General features: G+C 41.2%; 1 protein-coding gene across 1 annotated transcript; it reads right to left on the bottom strand.

Annotated features, from left to right (window-relative positions):
• Positions 1-26: 26 nt before the first annotated feature.
• Positions 27-10,921, bottom strand: si:dkey-76k16.6 (glycine N-acyltransferase). The gene is made up of 6 exons (XM_020495626.2): positions 10,300-10,921; positions 3,748-3,858; positions 3,545-3,653; positions 2,716-2,842; positions 1,326-1,522; positions 27-395 (listed from the first exon to the last, which is right to left on the bottom strand). Exons 1-6 carry the CDS (start codon positions 10,399-10,401, stop codon positions 187-189), a joined length of 855 nt encoding a protein of 284 aa, XP_020351215.1. The 5' UTR covers positions 10,402-10,921; the 3' UTR covers positions 27-186.
• Positions 10,922-17,749: the final 6,828 nt, after the last annotated feature.

The raw sequence follows: 17,749 nt of genomic DNA, 5'->3' as shown, positions 1-17,749 counted from the left end.
TAATGGAATCGTTGCCAGTCTAAAAGGTATTTGAATTGTGTGCATAGATACATTTAATAACTGTTCAAAGTAATATTTGCTCAAAGTCCATCCTGCAATGATATGATCTCTTCACACACTGTCTTTTTTTTTTTTGATAATAGCATAGCTTTTAATGTCAACATTGATCTCTATGCACGACCTTAATCACAAACTGTTAAAGTCAAACCATGCAGCCCTGTATTGAGGGTCCTCAGTAAAGCCCAGGTTGGTGAAAAGGTTGTAGGACAGTGTATTCTCCTCCTCAACGAAGCAGTACACTGGGAAGCCCTGAGAATAGAGTCTCCTGGACATGCTGCTGACCAGGGCTTTGGCCAGGCCCTGTCCTCTGTGCTCCTGCAGGGTGTACAACATACCTGTGACGGGGTAGGAACCATTGTTTGGGTCATTGTTTCCCAGTGCGCCCAAAATAAGGAGGGACATGTAAAATGTATAAAAGCATTCCTTAGTCCTGTTCAAGTGACAGCTGTGTACAGTGCCTTCAGAAAGTATTCACACCCTTTAACTTTTTCCATATTTTCTCTGTGTGCAATAATGTTCAACATGATTTTTTTAATGACTACCTCATCTCTGTACCCCACACAGAATTATCTGAAGGTCCCTCAGTCGAGCTGTGAATTTCAAACACAGATTCAACCATAGTGGTGGCTGCATCATGCTATGGGTATGTTTGTAATCATTAAGAAGACGGGAGTTTTTCAGGATACAAATTAAATGGATGGAGCTAAGCATAGGCAAAATCCTAGAGGAAAACCTGGTTCAGTCTGCTGTCCACCAGACACTGGGAGATTAATTCACCTTGCAACAAGACAATAACCTAAAACACAATGCCAAATCTACACTGGAGTTGCTTACCAAGAAGACATTGAAATGTTCTGAGTTACAGTTTTGACTTAAATCTACTTGAAAATCTATGGCAAGATCTGAACAAATTTAAAGATTTGACAGAGCTTGAAGAACTTTGAAAAGAATAAAATGGGGAAATATTGCACAATCCAGGTGTGGAAAGCGCTTAGAGAATTACCCAGAAAGACTCACAGCTGTAAATGCTGTCAAAGGCGATTCTAACATTTATTGACTCAGGGGGTTGAATACTTACATATCTAATCAAGATTTTACAAATGTTACATTTTTTCTTCCACTTTGACATTAGAGTATTTTGTGTAGATTGTTGACAAAAAATGACAATTAAATCCATTGTAAATCCTACTTTTTAACACAACAAAATGTGGAAAAAGTCAAGGGGTGTAAATACTTTCTGAAGGCACCGTATATATTCCACATACCCATGGCACAGGAGGGATAAGTCAGAACCCAGGCTATGGGCAGCTGGCTCTCTGCATCCAGCACACAGCAAGACGGGTAGTGCCGGATCATGTTCCGGATCATCTGGAAACTGTTCTCCGTGTTCCCGAACTTCCAGGTTTTGTTGACTAGATCAGTATGGGATTCGTCCAGTGAGGATATCATTGATTCAATTGCACTGTGGATTTGAGAAGGAAAGAAAGAAGAGAGGTGTGAGATAGCACATCGTAGAGCGGCCGCCTGGGGTAACTCCGTCGGGGTCTCAAATTACCATTGAGAGTTAAAAGTAGAATTACACAAGGTTCACTTAATATCATTAAGGACCTAAGCCACCGAGCCATGGTCTGTTCACTCTGCTACCATCTAGCAGGTGCATCAGAGCTGGGACTGAGAGACTGAAATACTGCTTCGATCTCAAATTAAATCCAATTTTATTTGTCACATACACATGGTTATCAGATGTTAATGCGAGTGTAGCGAAATGCTTGTGCTTAAGTTCCGACCATGCAGTAATATCTAATAAGTAATTTAACCGAACAATTTCACAACAACTACCTTATACACACAAGTGTAAAGGAATGAATAAGAACATGTACATACAAATATATGAATGAGTGATGGCCGAACGGCATAGGCAAGATGCAGATGGTATAGAGTACAGTATATTATCTCCAGGCCATCAGACTGTTGAAAAGTCATCACTAGCCGGATACCTGCCCGGTACTCTGCCCTGTACCTAATGCTCCATGTATATAGAGACATTTAACACTGGTCACTTCATTTACTTTTTATATACTGTTGTTTACTCACTGTATATGTATACTGTATTCTCCACATAGCTCATCCTAATATACCTACTACTGTACCTACCATTTTCTTTTCCAAATGACATGTCTATACACACCATGTATTTATATTCTGGATTTTTACATCGCTCACTCTAATATAGTATCTACTTTGGATTTTTAATTGTACTTGTTCTCATTTATTGTTTAGATTTCTTTATTATTTGTGTATTGAATTTGCTAGACATTCTACTGCACTGTTGGAGCTGGTAACGTAAGCATTCACTGCACCTGCTATAACAACTGCAAATCTGTGTACGCAACCAATAAAATTTGATTTTAAATTTGGTATAGTGCATCCTCAGTTTTCCTCGTGTTATATGTCAGTCACTGACAGTCACTCAAGTAGCCCATGTCAGCAATGGTACCCCCCATGCATGCAGTGCACTTGCCATTGATTTTGTTTGAACGTGACACTCAGATATCATAAGTCATGGCAAAATGTGTAGAATTGCAGAAAATAAGCTTTAAAATTGCAAAAATGTCTCTCCCTATGGTAAAATGAATCGAGCTGAGCCCATCATACCTTTGTACAGGTGGAAGGCGGGATGGATCCTGGAGCATCATCATGTGACTCACAGACACTTTATTCACGGGCACCTTTCTCTCAGAAGCCACCGCCATCACCATCTCCTCATAGCAAAGACTGGTGCCTAAAATAGCAGAGGGCTGTAAAGTTGGCAAACAACTTCTACGAAATTGAACTTTGTGCTATATGGTGTGTGACTAATGAAATCACCCCAGATCCCAGCAGTCTAGAGACAACCAGAGACACCAGGGGCCGTATCTATCAAGCGTCTCAGAATAGGAGTGCTGATCTAGGATCAGTTCCTCCTTCTTCATAATAATGCAAAACTGATCCTAGATCAACACTCCTACTCTGGCAAGCTTTATACATACAGCCCAGGTCTTTCTTTGCTTGTAAAAGAAGTCTTCTGATCCCAATGGGACTTCCTGGATAAAGCAATAGGTTAAATTAATAAAACACAATGGGGAGCTCACCATCCCCTGTTTTATGGCCCTGCTATCTGCTGCAGCTGGGCAAGGCTGAGATTGTGTGTAGCTCTGGTCCATGTTGTTGGTGCACATTCCTCCACTATTTTAGTAGGGGAAGGTGCAATAATGACCTGAACCAGAGCTCAGTTTGGGGGAGCATGAGAGAGAGCTAAAGAGGGCGTTACACTCCGAATGGGGAATTCTCAACATGGTACATGCATTTTAAGGTCCATGGGTGATGGTTTTAGGAGAAAGAGAGAAACTTACTTTAGTTTTAGGAAAGAGAAACAAGAGACAGAGGGGGGTGGGGCAAGCAGGCAAAATTCAAGTGGCAGGTACTGTAATTACAGTGTAATTACCTAAACAGAGGAACTTTGTCCAGTCAATTATGTTGTTCTCTCCAAGGATATTCCTAAAAGAAGCTTCATCTTTAGTAAAAACACATGTGTCTTTAAATAGGTCCCCCTCCTGCAAAATGGGCAAATGAGGAGTTAAGCCAACAAAATACACATTTATATTAAGTTTGGGACATGTGTATATTTATGAATGTATCTAATGTTACCTTCTCATATGGTGGTTTGCAGAGAATGACATTGAATTCTGGCCAGCGGTCCACAAAAACCTGAATCGGGTCAGCCATAACTCTGTTCATCTGGAAAATGTAACCATAAACCTTGACAGACAAGGCAAAATAACCATTAGACACTACAGATCAAATCGGACATGTACCTGACAGTTCCCTAGATGCCTCCATTAGAAAACAAAGTATGAACTCCTATCCTTGTTTGATATAAATGAAATACTCAATATATGTTATCTAGCATTTGTATATGTTATGTTTAAAGTCCTGTGTGGCTTAGTTAGTAGAGCATGGCACTTGCAAAACCAGGGTTGTAGGTTCGATTCCCACGGGGTGCAGTATAGGAAAAAAATATTAGGAACACCTTCCTAATATTGAGCTGCCCTCAGAATAAACTCAATTCATCAGGGAAAGCATTCCACAGGGATGCTGACCCATGTTGACTCCACACAGGACATCAAACAACTTGACACAGTTGTGTTTCAAGAACAACTTTCAGACATGGGAAACTGTTGTGTGAAAAACCCTGCAGCGTTGCAATTCTTGACACACTAAAACCAGTGTGCCTGGCACCTACTGACATACCCTGTTCAAAGGCATCTTTTGTCTTTCCCATTCACCCTCTGAATGGCGCACAATCCATGTCTCTCTCTTAAAAGTACTTATTTAATATGTCTCCTCCCCTTCATCTACACTGATTGAAGTGGATTTAACAAGCGACATCAATAAGGGATCATAGCCTGGTCAGTCGGTGTCATGGAAAGAGCAGGTGTTCCTGATGTTTTGTACACTCACTATGTTTTAATACATGCTTTTTATTTATTTATTCATTTTATTTCACCTTTATTTAACCAGGTAGGCTAGTTGAGAACAAGTTCTCATTTGCAACTGCGACCTGGCCAAGATAAAGCAAAGAAGTTTGACGAATACAACAACAGTTACACATGGAATAAACAAACATACAATCAATAATACAGTAGAAAAATATATATACAGCATGTGCAAATGAGGTAGGATAAGAGAGGTAAGGCAATAAATAGGTCATGGTGGCAAATGAATTACAATATAGCAATTAAACACTGGAATGGTAGGATGTGCAGAAGACGAATGTGCAAGTTGAGATACTGGGGTGCAAAGGAGCAAGATAAATACATAAATACAGTATGTGGAGGAGGTAGATTGTATGGGCTATTTACAGATGGGCTATGTACAGGTGCAGTGATCTGTGAGCTGCTCTGACAGCTGTGCTTAAAGCTAGTGAGGGAGATATGAGTCTCCAGCTTCAGAGATTTTTGCAGTTCGTTCCAGTCATTGGCAGCAGAGAACTGGAAGGAAAGGCAGCCAAAGGAAGAATTGGCCTTGGGGGTGACCAGTGAGATATACCTGCTGGAGCGTGTGCTACGGGTGGGTACTGCTATGGTGACCAGTGAGCTGAGATAAGGCGGGGCTTTTCCTAACAGAGACTTGTAGATGACCTGGAGCCAGTGTTGTTTGGCGACGAGTGTATGAAGCGAGGGCCAGCCAACAAGAGCATACAGGTCACAGTGGTGGGTAGTATATGGGCTTTGGTGACAAAACAGATGGCACTGTGATAGACTGCTTCCAATTTGCTGAGTAGAGTGTTGGAGGCTATTTTGTAAACAACATCGCCGAAGTAGAGGATCGGTAAGATGGTCAGTTTTACGAGGGTATGTTTGGCAGCATGAGTGAAGGATGCTTTGTTGCGAAATAGGAAACCGATTCTAGATTTAATTTTGGATTGGAGATGTTTAATGTGAGTCTGGAAAGAGAGTTTGCAGTCTAACCAGACACCTAGGTATTTGTAGTTGTCCACATATTGTAAGTCAGAAATGTCCATAGTAGTGATGCTGGACGGGCGGACAGGTGCGGGCAGCGATCGGTTGAAAAGCATGCATTTAGTTTTACTTGCATTTAAGAGCAGTTGGAGGCCACGGAAGGAAATATGTATGACATTGAAACTCATCTGGAGGTTAGATAACACAGTGTCCAATGAAGGGCCAGAGGTATACAGAATGGTGTCGTCTGCATAGAGGTGGATCAAAGAATCACCAGCAGCGAGAGTGATATCATTGATGTATACAGAGTCAGCCTGAGAATTGAGCCCTGTGGCACCCCCATAGAGACTGCCAGAGGTCCGGACAACAGGCCCTCCGATTTGACACACTGAACTCTATCGGAGAAGTAGTTGGTGAACCAAGCGAGGCAATCATTTGAGAAACCAAGGCTGTTGAGTCTGCCAATAAGTCAAAAGTCTGGCTGAGCGTGGCTGAGGTTCACCCATGACCAGCTCTGAAACCAGATTGCATAGCGGAGAAGGTACGGTGAGATTCAAAATGGTTGGTAATCTGTTTGTTAACTTGGCTTTCGAAGACTTTAGAAAGGCAGGGTAGAATAGATATAGGTCTGTAACAGTCTGGGTCTAGAGTGTCTCCCCCTTTGGAAAGCTGCCGCGGTCATCCCCCTCTTCAATCTATGGGAATCTCAGACGATATGAAAGAGGTTAGTAATAGGGGGTGCAACAATTTCAGAGGATAATTTTTAGAAAGAGAGGGTCCAGATTATCTAGCCTGGCTGATTTGTTGGGGTCCAGATTTTGCAGCTCTTTCAGAACATCAGATATCTGGATTTGGGTGAAGGAGAAGTGGGGGAGGTTTGAGCGAGTTTCTGTGGGGAGCGCAGGGCTGTTGACCGGGGTAGTGGAGCCAGAAGTCTTTCTGATTGAGAAGGGGTCAAATACTTATTTCCCTCATTAAAATGCAAATCAATTTATAACATTTTTGAAATGCGTTTTTCTGGATTTTTTTGTTGTTATTCTGTCTCTCACTGTTCAAATAAACCTACCATTAAAATTATAGACTGATAATTTCTTTGTCAGTGGGCAAACGTACAAAATCAGCAGGGGATCAAATACTTTTTTCCCCTCACTGTATGGACTTGAAGTTTATGTCAATCAATGCCAGGGGGACACGAAACCTGTTGAAAAGGAAAGCTTTTTGTTTTGAAAGGACTGCAACGCAGATCTTGTATTCGTTCAAGAAACACATTAATGTAAAGAGGACTATAATTATTGGAAAAATCAGTGGGGCAAATGTCATTTTTTTGGGCCCACGGGACTAATCATTCAGCTGGGGTTGCAATTTTAGCACACAATTTCAAATGGACACCAATGGACATGGCGAGTAGTGGTCATCAACCACATGGACAGATTATCTGTGTTGTGTAATGTATATGGATACTGTTTTAATACTCCAAATAACTTACTTCTAGAGGAAATTGAAGAAAGTCTTAAATCTTGGTGGAGATTTTAATATGGTTTATTCTAATACGACTGATAGATTACCCCATAGGCCTAACATTGGAGATCTTTGTGGGCTATACTCAGCCTTGTCTCAGGATGGTAAGTTGGTGTTTGAAGATATCCCTCTAGTGGTGTGGGGGCTGTGCTTTGGCAAAGTGTGTGGGGTTATATCCTTCCTGTTTGGCCCTGTCCGCGGGTGTCCTCGGATGGGGCCGCAGTGTCTCCTGACCCCTCCTGTCTCAGCCTCCAGTATTTATGCTGCAGTAGTTTATGTGTCGGGGGGCTAGGGTCAGTTTGTTATATCTGGAGTACTTCTCCTGTCCTATTCGGTGTCCTGTGTGAATCTAAGTGTGCGTTCTCTAATTCTCTCCTTTCTCTCTCTCTCGGAGGACCTGAGCCCTAGGACCATGCCCCAGGACTACCTGACATGATGACTCCTTGCTGTCCCCAGTCCACCTGGCTGTGCTGCTGCTCCAGTTTCAACTGTTCTGCCTTATTATTATTCAACCATGCTGGTCATTTATGAACATTTGAACATCTTGGCCATGTTCTGTTATAATCTCCACCCGGCACAGCCAGAAGAGGACTGGCCACCCCACATAGCCTGGTTCCTCTCTAGGTTTCTTCCTAGGTTTTGGCCTTCCTAGGGAGTTTTTCCTAGCCACCGTGCTTCTACACCTGCATTGCTTGCTGTTTGGGATTTAGGCTGGGTTTCTGTACAGCACTTTGAGATATCAGCTGATGTACGAAGGGCTATATAAATACATTTGATTTGATTTGATTGGTGTGAACAAGTTGGTGAATTTCTGCCAAAGCCTGGACTTAATTGACATATGGAGAGTTAAAAACCCTGGAGAGAAACAATACACATGGAGTAAGTGATCGTTCTCTATAATCAATCATTTATTTGTGGGTGGTAACCTCTAGTCTTGAGCCCAACACTGTAGAGGTAAAAAATATTGCCTGCAGTCCTGACGGATCATAAAGTCATATGGTTGACTGTAAGAATGTGCAGTGATGGTAAGAAATACTCGGGGGGGGTATTGGAAATTAAATAACTCATTGTTATGTCATGATGATTTAAAAAAATGTGATTAAGAATCTAATTTTTGTTTACTGAATTTTATCGATATCTAATGCAGAATTTGGGAAATATTGTGAACTGCTAAAATTTAAGATCCGCTCAGCCTGTATTACTTAAGGAAAACGGCTTGCTTTAAGAAGGAGATGTGAGGTAGCTGAACTCTCGAAGACAATTGCAGAGATTGAGCATCTTGATCTTAATGAGAAAGCAAAATTGAATGACTTACAGAATCAACTAGATACATTGTATGAGGAAAAGGCTAGAGGAGCTTTGTCACATTCTGACCTTAGTTCCTTTGTTTTAGAATGGTCAGGGCATGAGTTGGGTGGGTTGTCCATGTTAGTTTTTCTATGATTTTATATTTCTGTGTTTGGCCTGATATGGTTCTCAAAGGCAGCTGTCAATCGTTGTCCCTGATTGAGAACCATATTTAGGTAGCCTGTTTTCCTTTGTGTTTTGTGGGTGGTTATTTTCAGTCGGTGTGTCTGCACCAGACAGAACTGTTTCGGTTTGCACTTTGTTGTTTGGTAATTTGTAGTGTTCAGCTTGGATTATTATTAAATACGATGAACACTAACCACGCTGCACTTTGGTCATCTCTTTTTTCCACCTCTGAATGCTGTAACAAGCTTTCATAAGATCCAGAAAACAATGGCTTGAAAAAGGTGAAAAGAACCGTAGATACTTTAATTTGGAAAAGAGGAGAGGGGAACTGAACACATTTCGGAAACAGGGTTACCACTGAGGATAGAGATGTTATCAGTTTATACCACTAAGTTTTATGAGAATCTTTACTCCTTAGATAACAATTTGGATGACTAAGGATCTCCTTGATTCTGTAGAGAATGGTAATTCAGTTAGTGAAGAATTCAAATCGGTCTTGCTGTAAAGGTTTATCCATTATGGACATCCAGTATGGGATTGCTCAGAAAATAAAACTCCAGGTTGTGATTGATGGAGTAACCTCTGAATTTGACAAAACCTTCTCTGAAGAAATAGCACCATTTTTACTTGAAACATTTAAGGAGGCTTTAAAGAAGGGGTTATTACACTTATACCTAAACCACATAAGGATCTCTTAAATATTGATCATTGGCGTCCAATCACACTCCTAAATAACGACTACAAAATGATAGCCTTAATCTTTGCAAAAAGGTTAGTCTTGCTTGAATGTTCTGATTGAATGTCAGAGTTTAAGGGTGCCATATATCTAATAATCTGAGACGGGTGTTAGACTTGGTTGAGTATTGTGATTTATTGGATGACTTCCCCGTTATTGTCACGTTCTGACCTTAGTTATTTTATTTATGTCTTTGTTTTAGTATGGTCAGTGCATGAGTTGGGTGGGTTGTCTATGTTCCATTTTCTATGTTGTGTTTGGCCTGGTATGGTATGGTATGGTTCTCAGAGGTAGGTGTCGTTAGTTGTCTCTGATTGAGAATCATACTTAGGTAGCCTTTTCCTACTTGTATTTCGTGGGTGTTTTTTCTGTTCTGTGTTTTATTTCACCGTTCAGGACTGTTAGTTTGCCATTTTATTTCAGTGTTCACTATTCGTATTAAAAATCAAGATGAACACTTGCCACGCTGCGTTTGGTCCTCTCCTTCATACGATGACCAACTTCCTGTGAAACTGGTGGCTTTTCACAAGCACGCTTTAATGTGCTGGGCTTTGTTGTATAAACACAACTTTTCACCTCATACTGTAAATGTCTTATATGGAACAACGGGTCGATATTACATAGAAATAAGATGTTATTTTACCATAATTGGTTATCGGAAAAACATTATATAAACAGATCCACGCCATATTGGGTGAGGCGGGTTGCAGGAGAGTATTTTGAAGTTGATGAGTAGGAAAAATATTAAAGAGAATGCGAAGTCTGACTGCTACGCCATCTTGGAAATCTTTAGGCTACATCTATTCCGACTTGCCACAACTAAAGTAGTTTCCTCTAGGAAAAATTCTGTTATAATATATAATAATGTAATCTATTCCAAAAATCATTATCTTTGAATTATCACATTACAATTTTTTAAAAGTGCATTTAAACCTTAATAAACTTCACACAAAAAGTATCATTTAATTATAAAAATTAATATAATGCACACTATACTACCTTAATACCCACCTGCTGCGACTGAGGATATAGCTCTTTCAGTTGGGTCTCAACAGTCTTCAGCTGCATTTCATTTAGTTGCTCCATAGTTGTTACTCGTTCTGACACTTGCATGACTTGACACTAAACAAATGCGGGCAAATCATTCCATTGCTTCCTGGATTCATTACGCAATAGTGAACACTTCACTTTTACTTCAACAAGTTTTACAACCTTCAGCACTTTACTTTCGGAGTTACGACGGAGGGGAAAATGACTTCACATCGGCCACTATGCAAACATATAGAAACTATGCATAGATTAATGTGGCGAACTGCCATACTAACAGCGGTTTGAATAAAACATCCCGAATCAGCTGTGAAAATAAGGCACATGCTGCAAACACTGCATACAGGCTAGGTTGAAGATGGTATATTTTGAACCAACCATGAAGATAAATATATCGTTATAAAGCGGGCAAGAATATTAGTTGTTCATTTTATCGAAAGCTAAAGGCACAACGTAGATTCGAGCCAATTACTTAAGAAGTTGTATATGGTATTACTCCAACTTCGTGAAAGTGACAAACTGACACGTTGTTATTTTAGTCAAAAACAACTTTAAATCGTGTCTATGCACATGCGCAGTTCGGCGCAAGACGACTGTTAGACCCGATGACGTATTTGTACGCTTACATTTATCTAGCCAACGTCGCCATGACATCGCCTACCAGCCTGATTGGGGATTTATATTCGAGAAACAGTTTTATCCTGTCTTCATACTGTTGTAGTCCAAAAAACAGGTAACAATTAGTTACCTCTGGTTATTTCAGCCATTCCTATGGGGAAAATTAGTCGGGATAGAATTGGGTTTTGGGATAAACGCTGAAAATAAGGTCTGAGGTTAACACAGGCTTAGGATATCTTATAAGTTTTGTTCTATGAGATAATATCAGTCAGTTAACATGACCTTTATGCTTTCTGAAGCTTTTTATGTGCTTTTTTAAATGATTACATATATGCTTCAAAATGCTCAAAGTGACAATCTTAATCAGTTTATCTCAGAACAAAATTGATCAAATCTGCTAAACCTGTGTTTACCACATACCTTATTTTCGGGGTTTATCCAAACGCCCTTAACATGCACTTAACATGTGTAAATATTTGTATGAACATAACAAGATTTAACAACTGCCCCAACTACCCTCCACCTCCAAATCGATCCCGCTCCAGAGTACAGGCCTCGGTGTAACACTCATTCCTTCGACGATAAACTCGATTCCGACCATCACCCCTGGTGAGACAAAACTGCAACTCGTCAGTGAAGAGCACTTTTTGCCAGTCCTGTCTGGTCCAGCGACGGTGGGTTTGTGCCCATAGGCGACGTTGTTGTTGGTGACGACTGGTGAGGACCTGCCTTTACAACAGGCCTACAAGCCCTGAGTCTAGCCTCTCTCAGCCTATTGTGGACAGTCTGAGCACTGATGGAGGGATTGAGGGATTGTGCATGCCTGATGTAACTCGGGCACCCTGAACCTGAACCTGTCCCGCAGGTGTGATGTTCGGATGTACCGATACTGTGCAGGTGTTGTTACACATGGTCTGCCACTGCGAGGATGATCAGCTCTCCGTCCTGTCTCCCTGTAGCTCTGTCTTAGGCGTCTCACAGTAGGGACATTGCAATTTATTGCCCTGGCCACATCTGCAGTCCTCATTCCTCCTTGCAGCATGCCTTAGGCACGTTCACTCAGATGAGCAGGCACGTTCACGCAGATGAGCAGGGACCCTGGGCATCTTTCTTTTGGTGTTTTTCAGAGTCAGTAGAAAGGACACTAAAGAAGCCTATGTTTTTATAACTGTGACCTTTAGTTCATACCATCTGTAAGCTGTTTGTGTCTTAACAACCATTCCACAGGTGCATGTTCATTAATTGTTTATGGTTCATTGAACAAGCATGGGAAACAATGTTTAAACCCTTTACAATGAAGATCTGTGAAGTTATTTGGATTTTTACAAATGATCTTTGAAAGACAGTGTCCTGAAAAAGGGCTGCTTCTTTTTTTGCTGAATTTATTTGGGTTCCATGTAGAACCGTCTGTGAAAAGGATTCTACATGTATCCCAAAAGGGTTCTACCTGGAACCAAAAAGGGTTCTTCAAATGGTTCTCCTATGGGGACAGCCAAAGAACCCTTAGGTTTTATATAACTTTTTTTTAAAGAATGGGGCTTTCCAGTGCCTTACTTTCCAGTGCCTAACTATGCAACCTTGTAAATCATGTTTACACTGTGTTGTAGGAGTATGGATTCCTGTATGATATCAACAGAAGTAAGCCAAACACATTGGAAATAGTTATGACAGCAGGCCTGATTTTAAGGTTGTTATTGCGGACCAGACACAAAGGTGAGCTTTATGGTGTCACATAGGTCCATTAACCACCACAGTCCATACAAAAGTCAGTCATATGTCAATTATTTTAATTTAGTCACATGAAGCTTGTATGTGGATACCTGCTCATTGATCATCTCATTCCAAAATCATGGGCATTGGTCCCACCTTCGCTGTTATAACAGCCTCCACTCTTCAGGGAAGGCTTTCCACTAGATGTTGGAACATTGCTGCGGGGACTTGCTTATTCAGCCACAAGAGCACTAGTGAGGTCGGGCACTGATGTTGGGCGATTAAGCCTGGCTTAGAGTCAGCGTTCCAATTCATCCCAAAGGTGTTCGATGGGGTTGAAGTCAGGGCTCTGTGCAGGCCAGTCAAGTAATTCCAGACTGATCTCGACAAACCATTTCTGTATGGACCTCGCTTTGTGCGCAGGGGCATTGTCATGCTGAAACAGGAAAGGGCCTTCCCCAATCTAATGCCACAAAGTTGGAGGCACAGAATCGTCTAGAATGTAATTTTATGCTGTAGCGTAAAGATTTCCATTCACTGGAACTAAGGGGCCTAGCCCAAACCATAAAAAACATCCCCAGGTCATTATTTTCCTCCACCAAGCTATCCAGTTGGCTCTATGTATTTGGGCAGGTAGCGTTCTCCTGGCATCCGCTGAAACCAGATTTGTCCGTCGGACTGCCAGGAGGTGAAATGACTGCCGACGTTTGGCATTGTGCATGGTGATCTTAGGCTTGTGTGCGGCTGCTCGAGCATGGAAACCCATTTCATGAAGCTCCTGATGAACAGTTTTGTACTGAAATTGCTTCCAGAGGCAGGCAGTTTTGAACTCGGTAGTGAGTGTTTCAACCGAGGACGGATCGTTTTTATGCACTTCAGCACTCTGCGTTTCCGTTCTGTGAGTTTGTGTGGCCTATCACTTTGTGGCTGAGCCTTTGTTGCTCCTAGACGTTTCCACTTCACAATAACAGCACTTACAGTTGACCAGGGCAGTTCTAGAAGGGCAGAAATTTGACGAACTGTCTTGTTGGAAAGGTGGCATCCTATGACGGTGCTACCTTGAAAGTCACTGAGCTCTTCAGTACAGGCCATTCTACTGCCAATGTTTATCTATGGAGATTGCATGGCTGTGTTTTTGATTTTATACACCTGTCAGAAATGGGTGTGGCTGAAATAGCAGAATCCACAAATTTGAAGGGGTTTCCACATACTTTTGTGTATCACTCAAAACAGAAAAGCCCATTATGAATAGATTTTGTTTTCATGAATAGAACAAACGTGACAGAGTTCATGAAAAAAGTACATTTCTTCTGCATGGATGAAGAGATCTTGAAAAGAATGGTGACTGAAGAAAATGCCATTTCAGATGCAGTCAATATGAAGGGTTTTACCCTGGTGCAGCTTATGATGTTACCAGACCCTAGTCTCCTGCCCCAACTCAACACGTACTCACAGATTGGTTTAGTAACCTAGTGATATCTTGTGATGTATACTGAGTGTACAAAACATTATGAACACCTGCTCTTTCCATGACATAGACTGACCATGTGAATCAGGTGAAAGCTATGATCCCTTATTGATGTCACTTGTTAAATCCACTTCAATCAGTGTAGATGAAGGGGAAGATACAGGTTAAAGAAGGTGCAACGGTTTGTGTCAAGAACTGCTACACCGCTGGGTTTTTCACACTCAACAGTTTCCTGTGTGTATAAAGAATGGCCCACCATCCAAAGAACATCCAGCCAACTTGATACAACTATTGGAAGCATTGGAGTCAACTTGGGCCAGCATCCCTTTGGAACGCTTTCGATACATTGTAGTCTATGCCCTCAGAACAGCCTCAATTCGCCGGGGAAAAATGAGGTGCAACTCAATATTACGAACATGTTCTTTTTGTTTTTTACACTCAGTGTATTTTCTAATTAAAAGCTTTGAAGCCACCGGTCGGCCATATTGGCAATCCCCAGAAGGCGTAAATATTTTACATGTTTTATTTGAATGTTTAGTTTAATATAATTTAAATGTAAGAATTAAGGTGTATGTAATAGAATATATGGGACGGAGATTTGTCTTACATAAAGCAAAATCTACAATGGAATGGTTCAAAAATAAACCTATCCAGGTGTTAGAATGGCCAAGTCAAAGTCCAGACCTGAATCCAATCGAGAATCTGTGGAAAGAACTGAAAACTGCTGTTCACAAATGCTCTCCATCCAACCTCACTGAGCTCGAGCTGTTTTGCAAGGAGGAATGGGAAAAAATGTCAGTCTCTCGATGTGCAAAACTGATAGAGACATACCCCAAGCGACTTACAGCTGTAATCGCAGAAAAAGGTGGCGCTACAAAGTATTAACTTAAGGGGTCTGAATAATTTTGCACGCCCCATTTTTCAGTTTTTGATTTGTTAAAGTTTGAAATATCCAATAAATGTCGTTCCACTTCATGATTGTGTCCCACTTGTTGTTGATTCTTCACAAAAAAATACAGTTTTATATCTTTATGTTTGAAGCCTGAAATGTGGCAAAAGGTCGCAAAGTTCAAGGGGGCCGAATACTTTCGCAAGGCACTGTATGTTGTCAATAGGAACAGAGGACAGGGCCTGGCCAAAGCCCTGGTCAGCAGCATGTCCAGGAGACTCTATTCTCAGGGCTTCCCAGTGTACTGCTTTGTTGAGGAGGAGAATACACTGTCCTACAACCTCTAAACCAACCTGGGCTTTACTGAGGACCCTCAATACAGGGCCGCATGGTACCAGTTCAATTATTAGTGTTAGCCAGTGGCTGTTCAGTCATTGCGCTTCTCGATTATAATTGTGAAATGTAATCTACGCAGAATCATCATATTTGTTACGCTATTCATGTTGAGATCAAATAAAACGTGTTTAGATATTTTTTAATCAGAAGCCTATTCATTTCATAAAATGTGCTTTTTTGTTGTCCTGTCCTACTTTTCTTGAAGGGCAAGTCATGCAACCATGATTTAACCAACAAAAATAGCGATTTTAATTGTATTGAGTCATGGACATGTCTCTAGTCTTGTATTATGAAGCCAAGACAAGATCTATCTTAGTGATGTGCCAAGCAGAAGTTATCACTGACAATTAACCAGTGGTGTACTTAAGTAAAAATACTTTAAAGTTCTGCTTAAGTAGTTTTTTGGGGTATCAATACTTTACTATTTATATTTTTGACAACTTTACTTCACTACATTCCTAAACAAAATTATGTCGTTTTTACTCCATACATTTTCCCTGACACCTAGAAAGTACTCATTACATTTTGAATGCTTAGCAGGACAGGAAAATGGTCTAATTCACACACTTATCAAGAGAACATCCCTGGTCATTCCTTCTGCCTCTGATCTGGCGGCCTCACTAAACACATGCATTGTTGGTAAATGTGTTGGATTGTGCCCCTGGCTATCTGTAAATAACACAAAACTAGAAATGTGGACTGCTTTGTGTAATTTAAGGAATTTGAAATGATTTACACTTTTGATACTTAAAATATATTTTATCAATTACATTTACTTTTGATACTTAGGTATATTTAAAACCAAATACTGTCACTGATGGGGTGTTTTATTGGAGTCATTTTCTATTTAGGTATTTTTACTCATACTCAAGTATGGCAAATGGGTACTTTTCCCACCAGTTAACACATCAGTAACGCCGCAGTTATTCAACACTGCTGTCGAGACTGGAATGAGAAAAAGTTGCTCAAATGCTTCAATATTTTCCCGCAAATGTGGGTGTATACCACAGCTAAGGGCTGTTCTTACGCACGACGCAATGAGGATTGCCTGGGTACAGCCCTTAGCTGTGCTTTCGTGCATTTGGAAAGTATTCAGACCCAGACCTTTTCCACATTTTGTTACGTTACAGCCTTATTATAAAATTGATTAAATTGTCCCCCCCCCCCCCCTCAATCAATCAATACACAATATCCCATATTGGACAAAGCAAAAACAGGTTTAGATATTTTTGCAAATTAATCAAAGTAAAAACGGAAATATCCTATTTACATAAGTATTCAGACTCTCTACTGAGTACTTTGTTGAAGCACCTTTGGCAGCGATTACTGCCTCGAGTCTTCTTGGGTATGACGATACAAGCTTGGCACACCTGTATTTAGGGAGTTTCTACCATTTTCTATGCAGATACACACAAGCTCTGCCCGGTTGGATGGTGATTGTTGCTGCACAGCTAATTTCAGGTCTCTCCAGAGCTGTTCGATCGGGTTCAGATACTGCGTTGTCCTGTTGGAAGGTGAACTTTTGCCCCAGTCTGAGGTCCTGAGCACTCTGGAACAGGTTTTCATCAAGGAACTCTGTACTTTGCGCAGTTCATCTTTCCCTCGTCCATCTTTCACCTCAATCCTGACTGGTCTAAAAAAATTTTTTATCCCCACAGCATTATGCTGCCACCACCATGCTTCACCGTAAGGCTGGTGCCAGGTTTCCTCCAGACGTGACTCTTTGCAGGCCAAAGAGTTCAATCTTGGTTTCATCAGACCAGAGAATCTTGTTTCTCATGGTTAAAGTCCTTTAGGTGCCTTTTGGCAAACTCCAAGCGGGCTGTCATGTGCCTTTTACGGAGTGGCTTCCGTCTGGCCACTCTATCATAAAGGTCTGATTGGTGGAGGGCCGGAGAGATGGTTGTCCTCTTGGAAGGTTCTTCCATCTTCACAGAGGAGCATTTTAATAGTGACCATCGGGATCTTGGTCACCTCCAATTGCTCAGTTTGGCTGGGCAGCCAGCTCTAGGAAGAGTTTTGGTGGTTCCAAACTTCTTCCATTTAAGAATGATGAAGGCCAGTGTTTTTGGGGACCATCAACACTGCAGAAATGTTTTGGTACTCTTCCCCAGAGCTGTGCCGCAATCCTTTCTCGGCACGCTACGGACAATTCCTTCAACCTCATGGCTTGGTTTTTACTCTGACATGCACTGTTAACTGTTGGACCTTATATAGACAGGTGTGTGCCTTTCCAAATCATGTCCAATTCAATTTACCACAGGTGGACTCCAATCAAGTTGTAGAAACACCTCAAGGATGATCAATGGGAAAAGGATGCACCGGAGCTCAAT

This window comes from Oncorhynchus kisutch, linkage group LG11 (genome assembly GCF_002021735.2).
Source record: "Oncorhynchus kisutch isolate 150728-3 linkage group LG11, Okis_V2, whole genome shotgun sequence".
Lineage (NCBI taxonomy): Eukaryota > Metazoa > Chordata > Actinopteri > Salmoniformes > Salmonidae > Oncorhynchus > Oncorhynchus kisutch.
The sequence above is the reverse complement of the archived record's forward strand: the minus strand, read 5'-3'. Positions and strand labels throughout refer to the sequence as shown.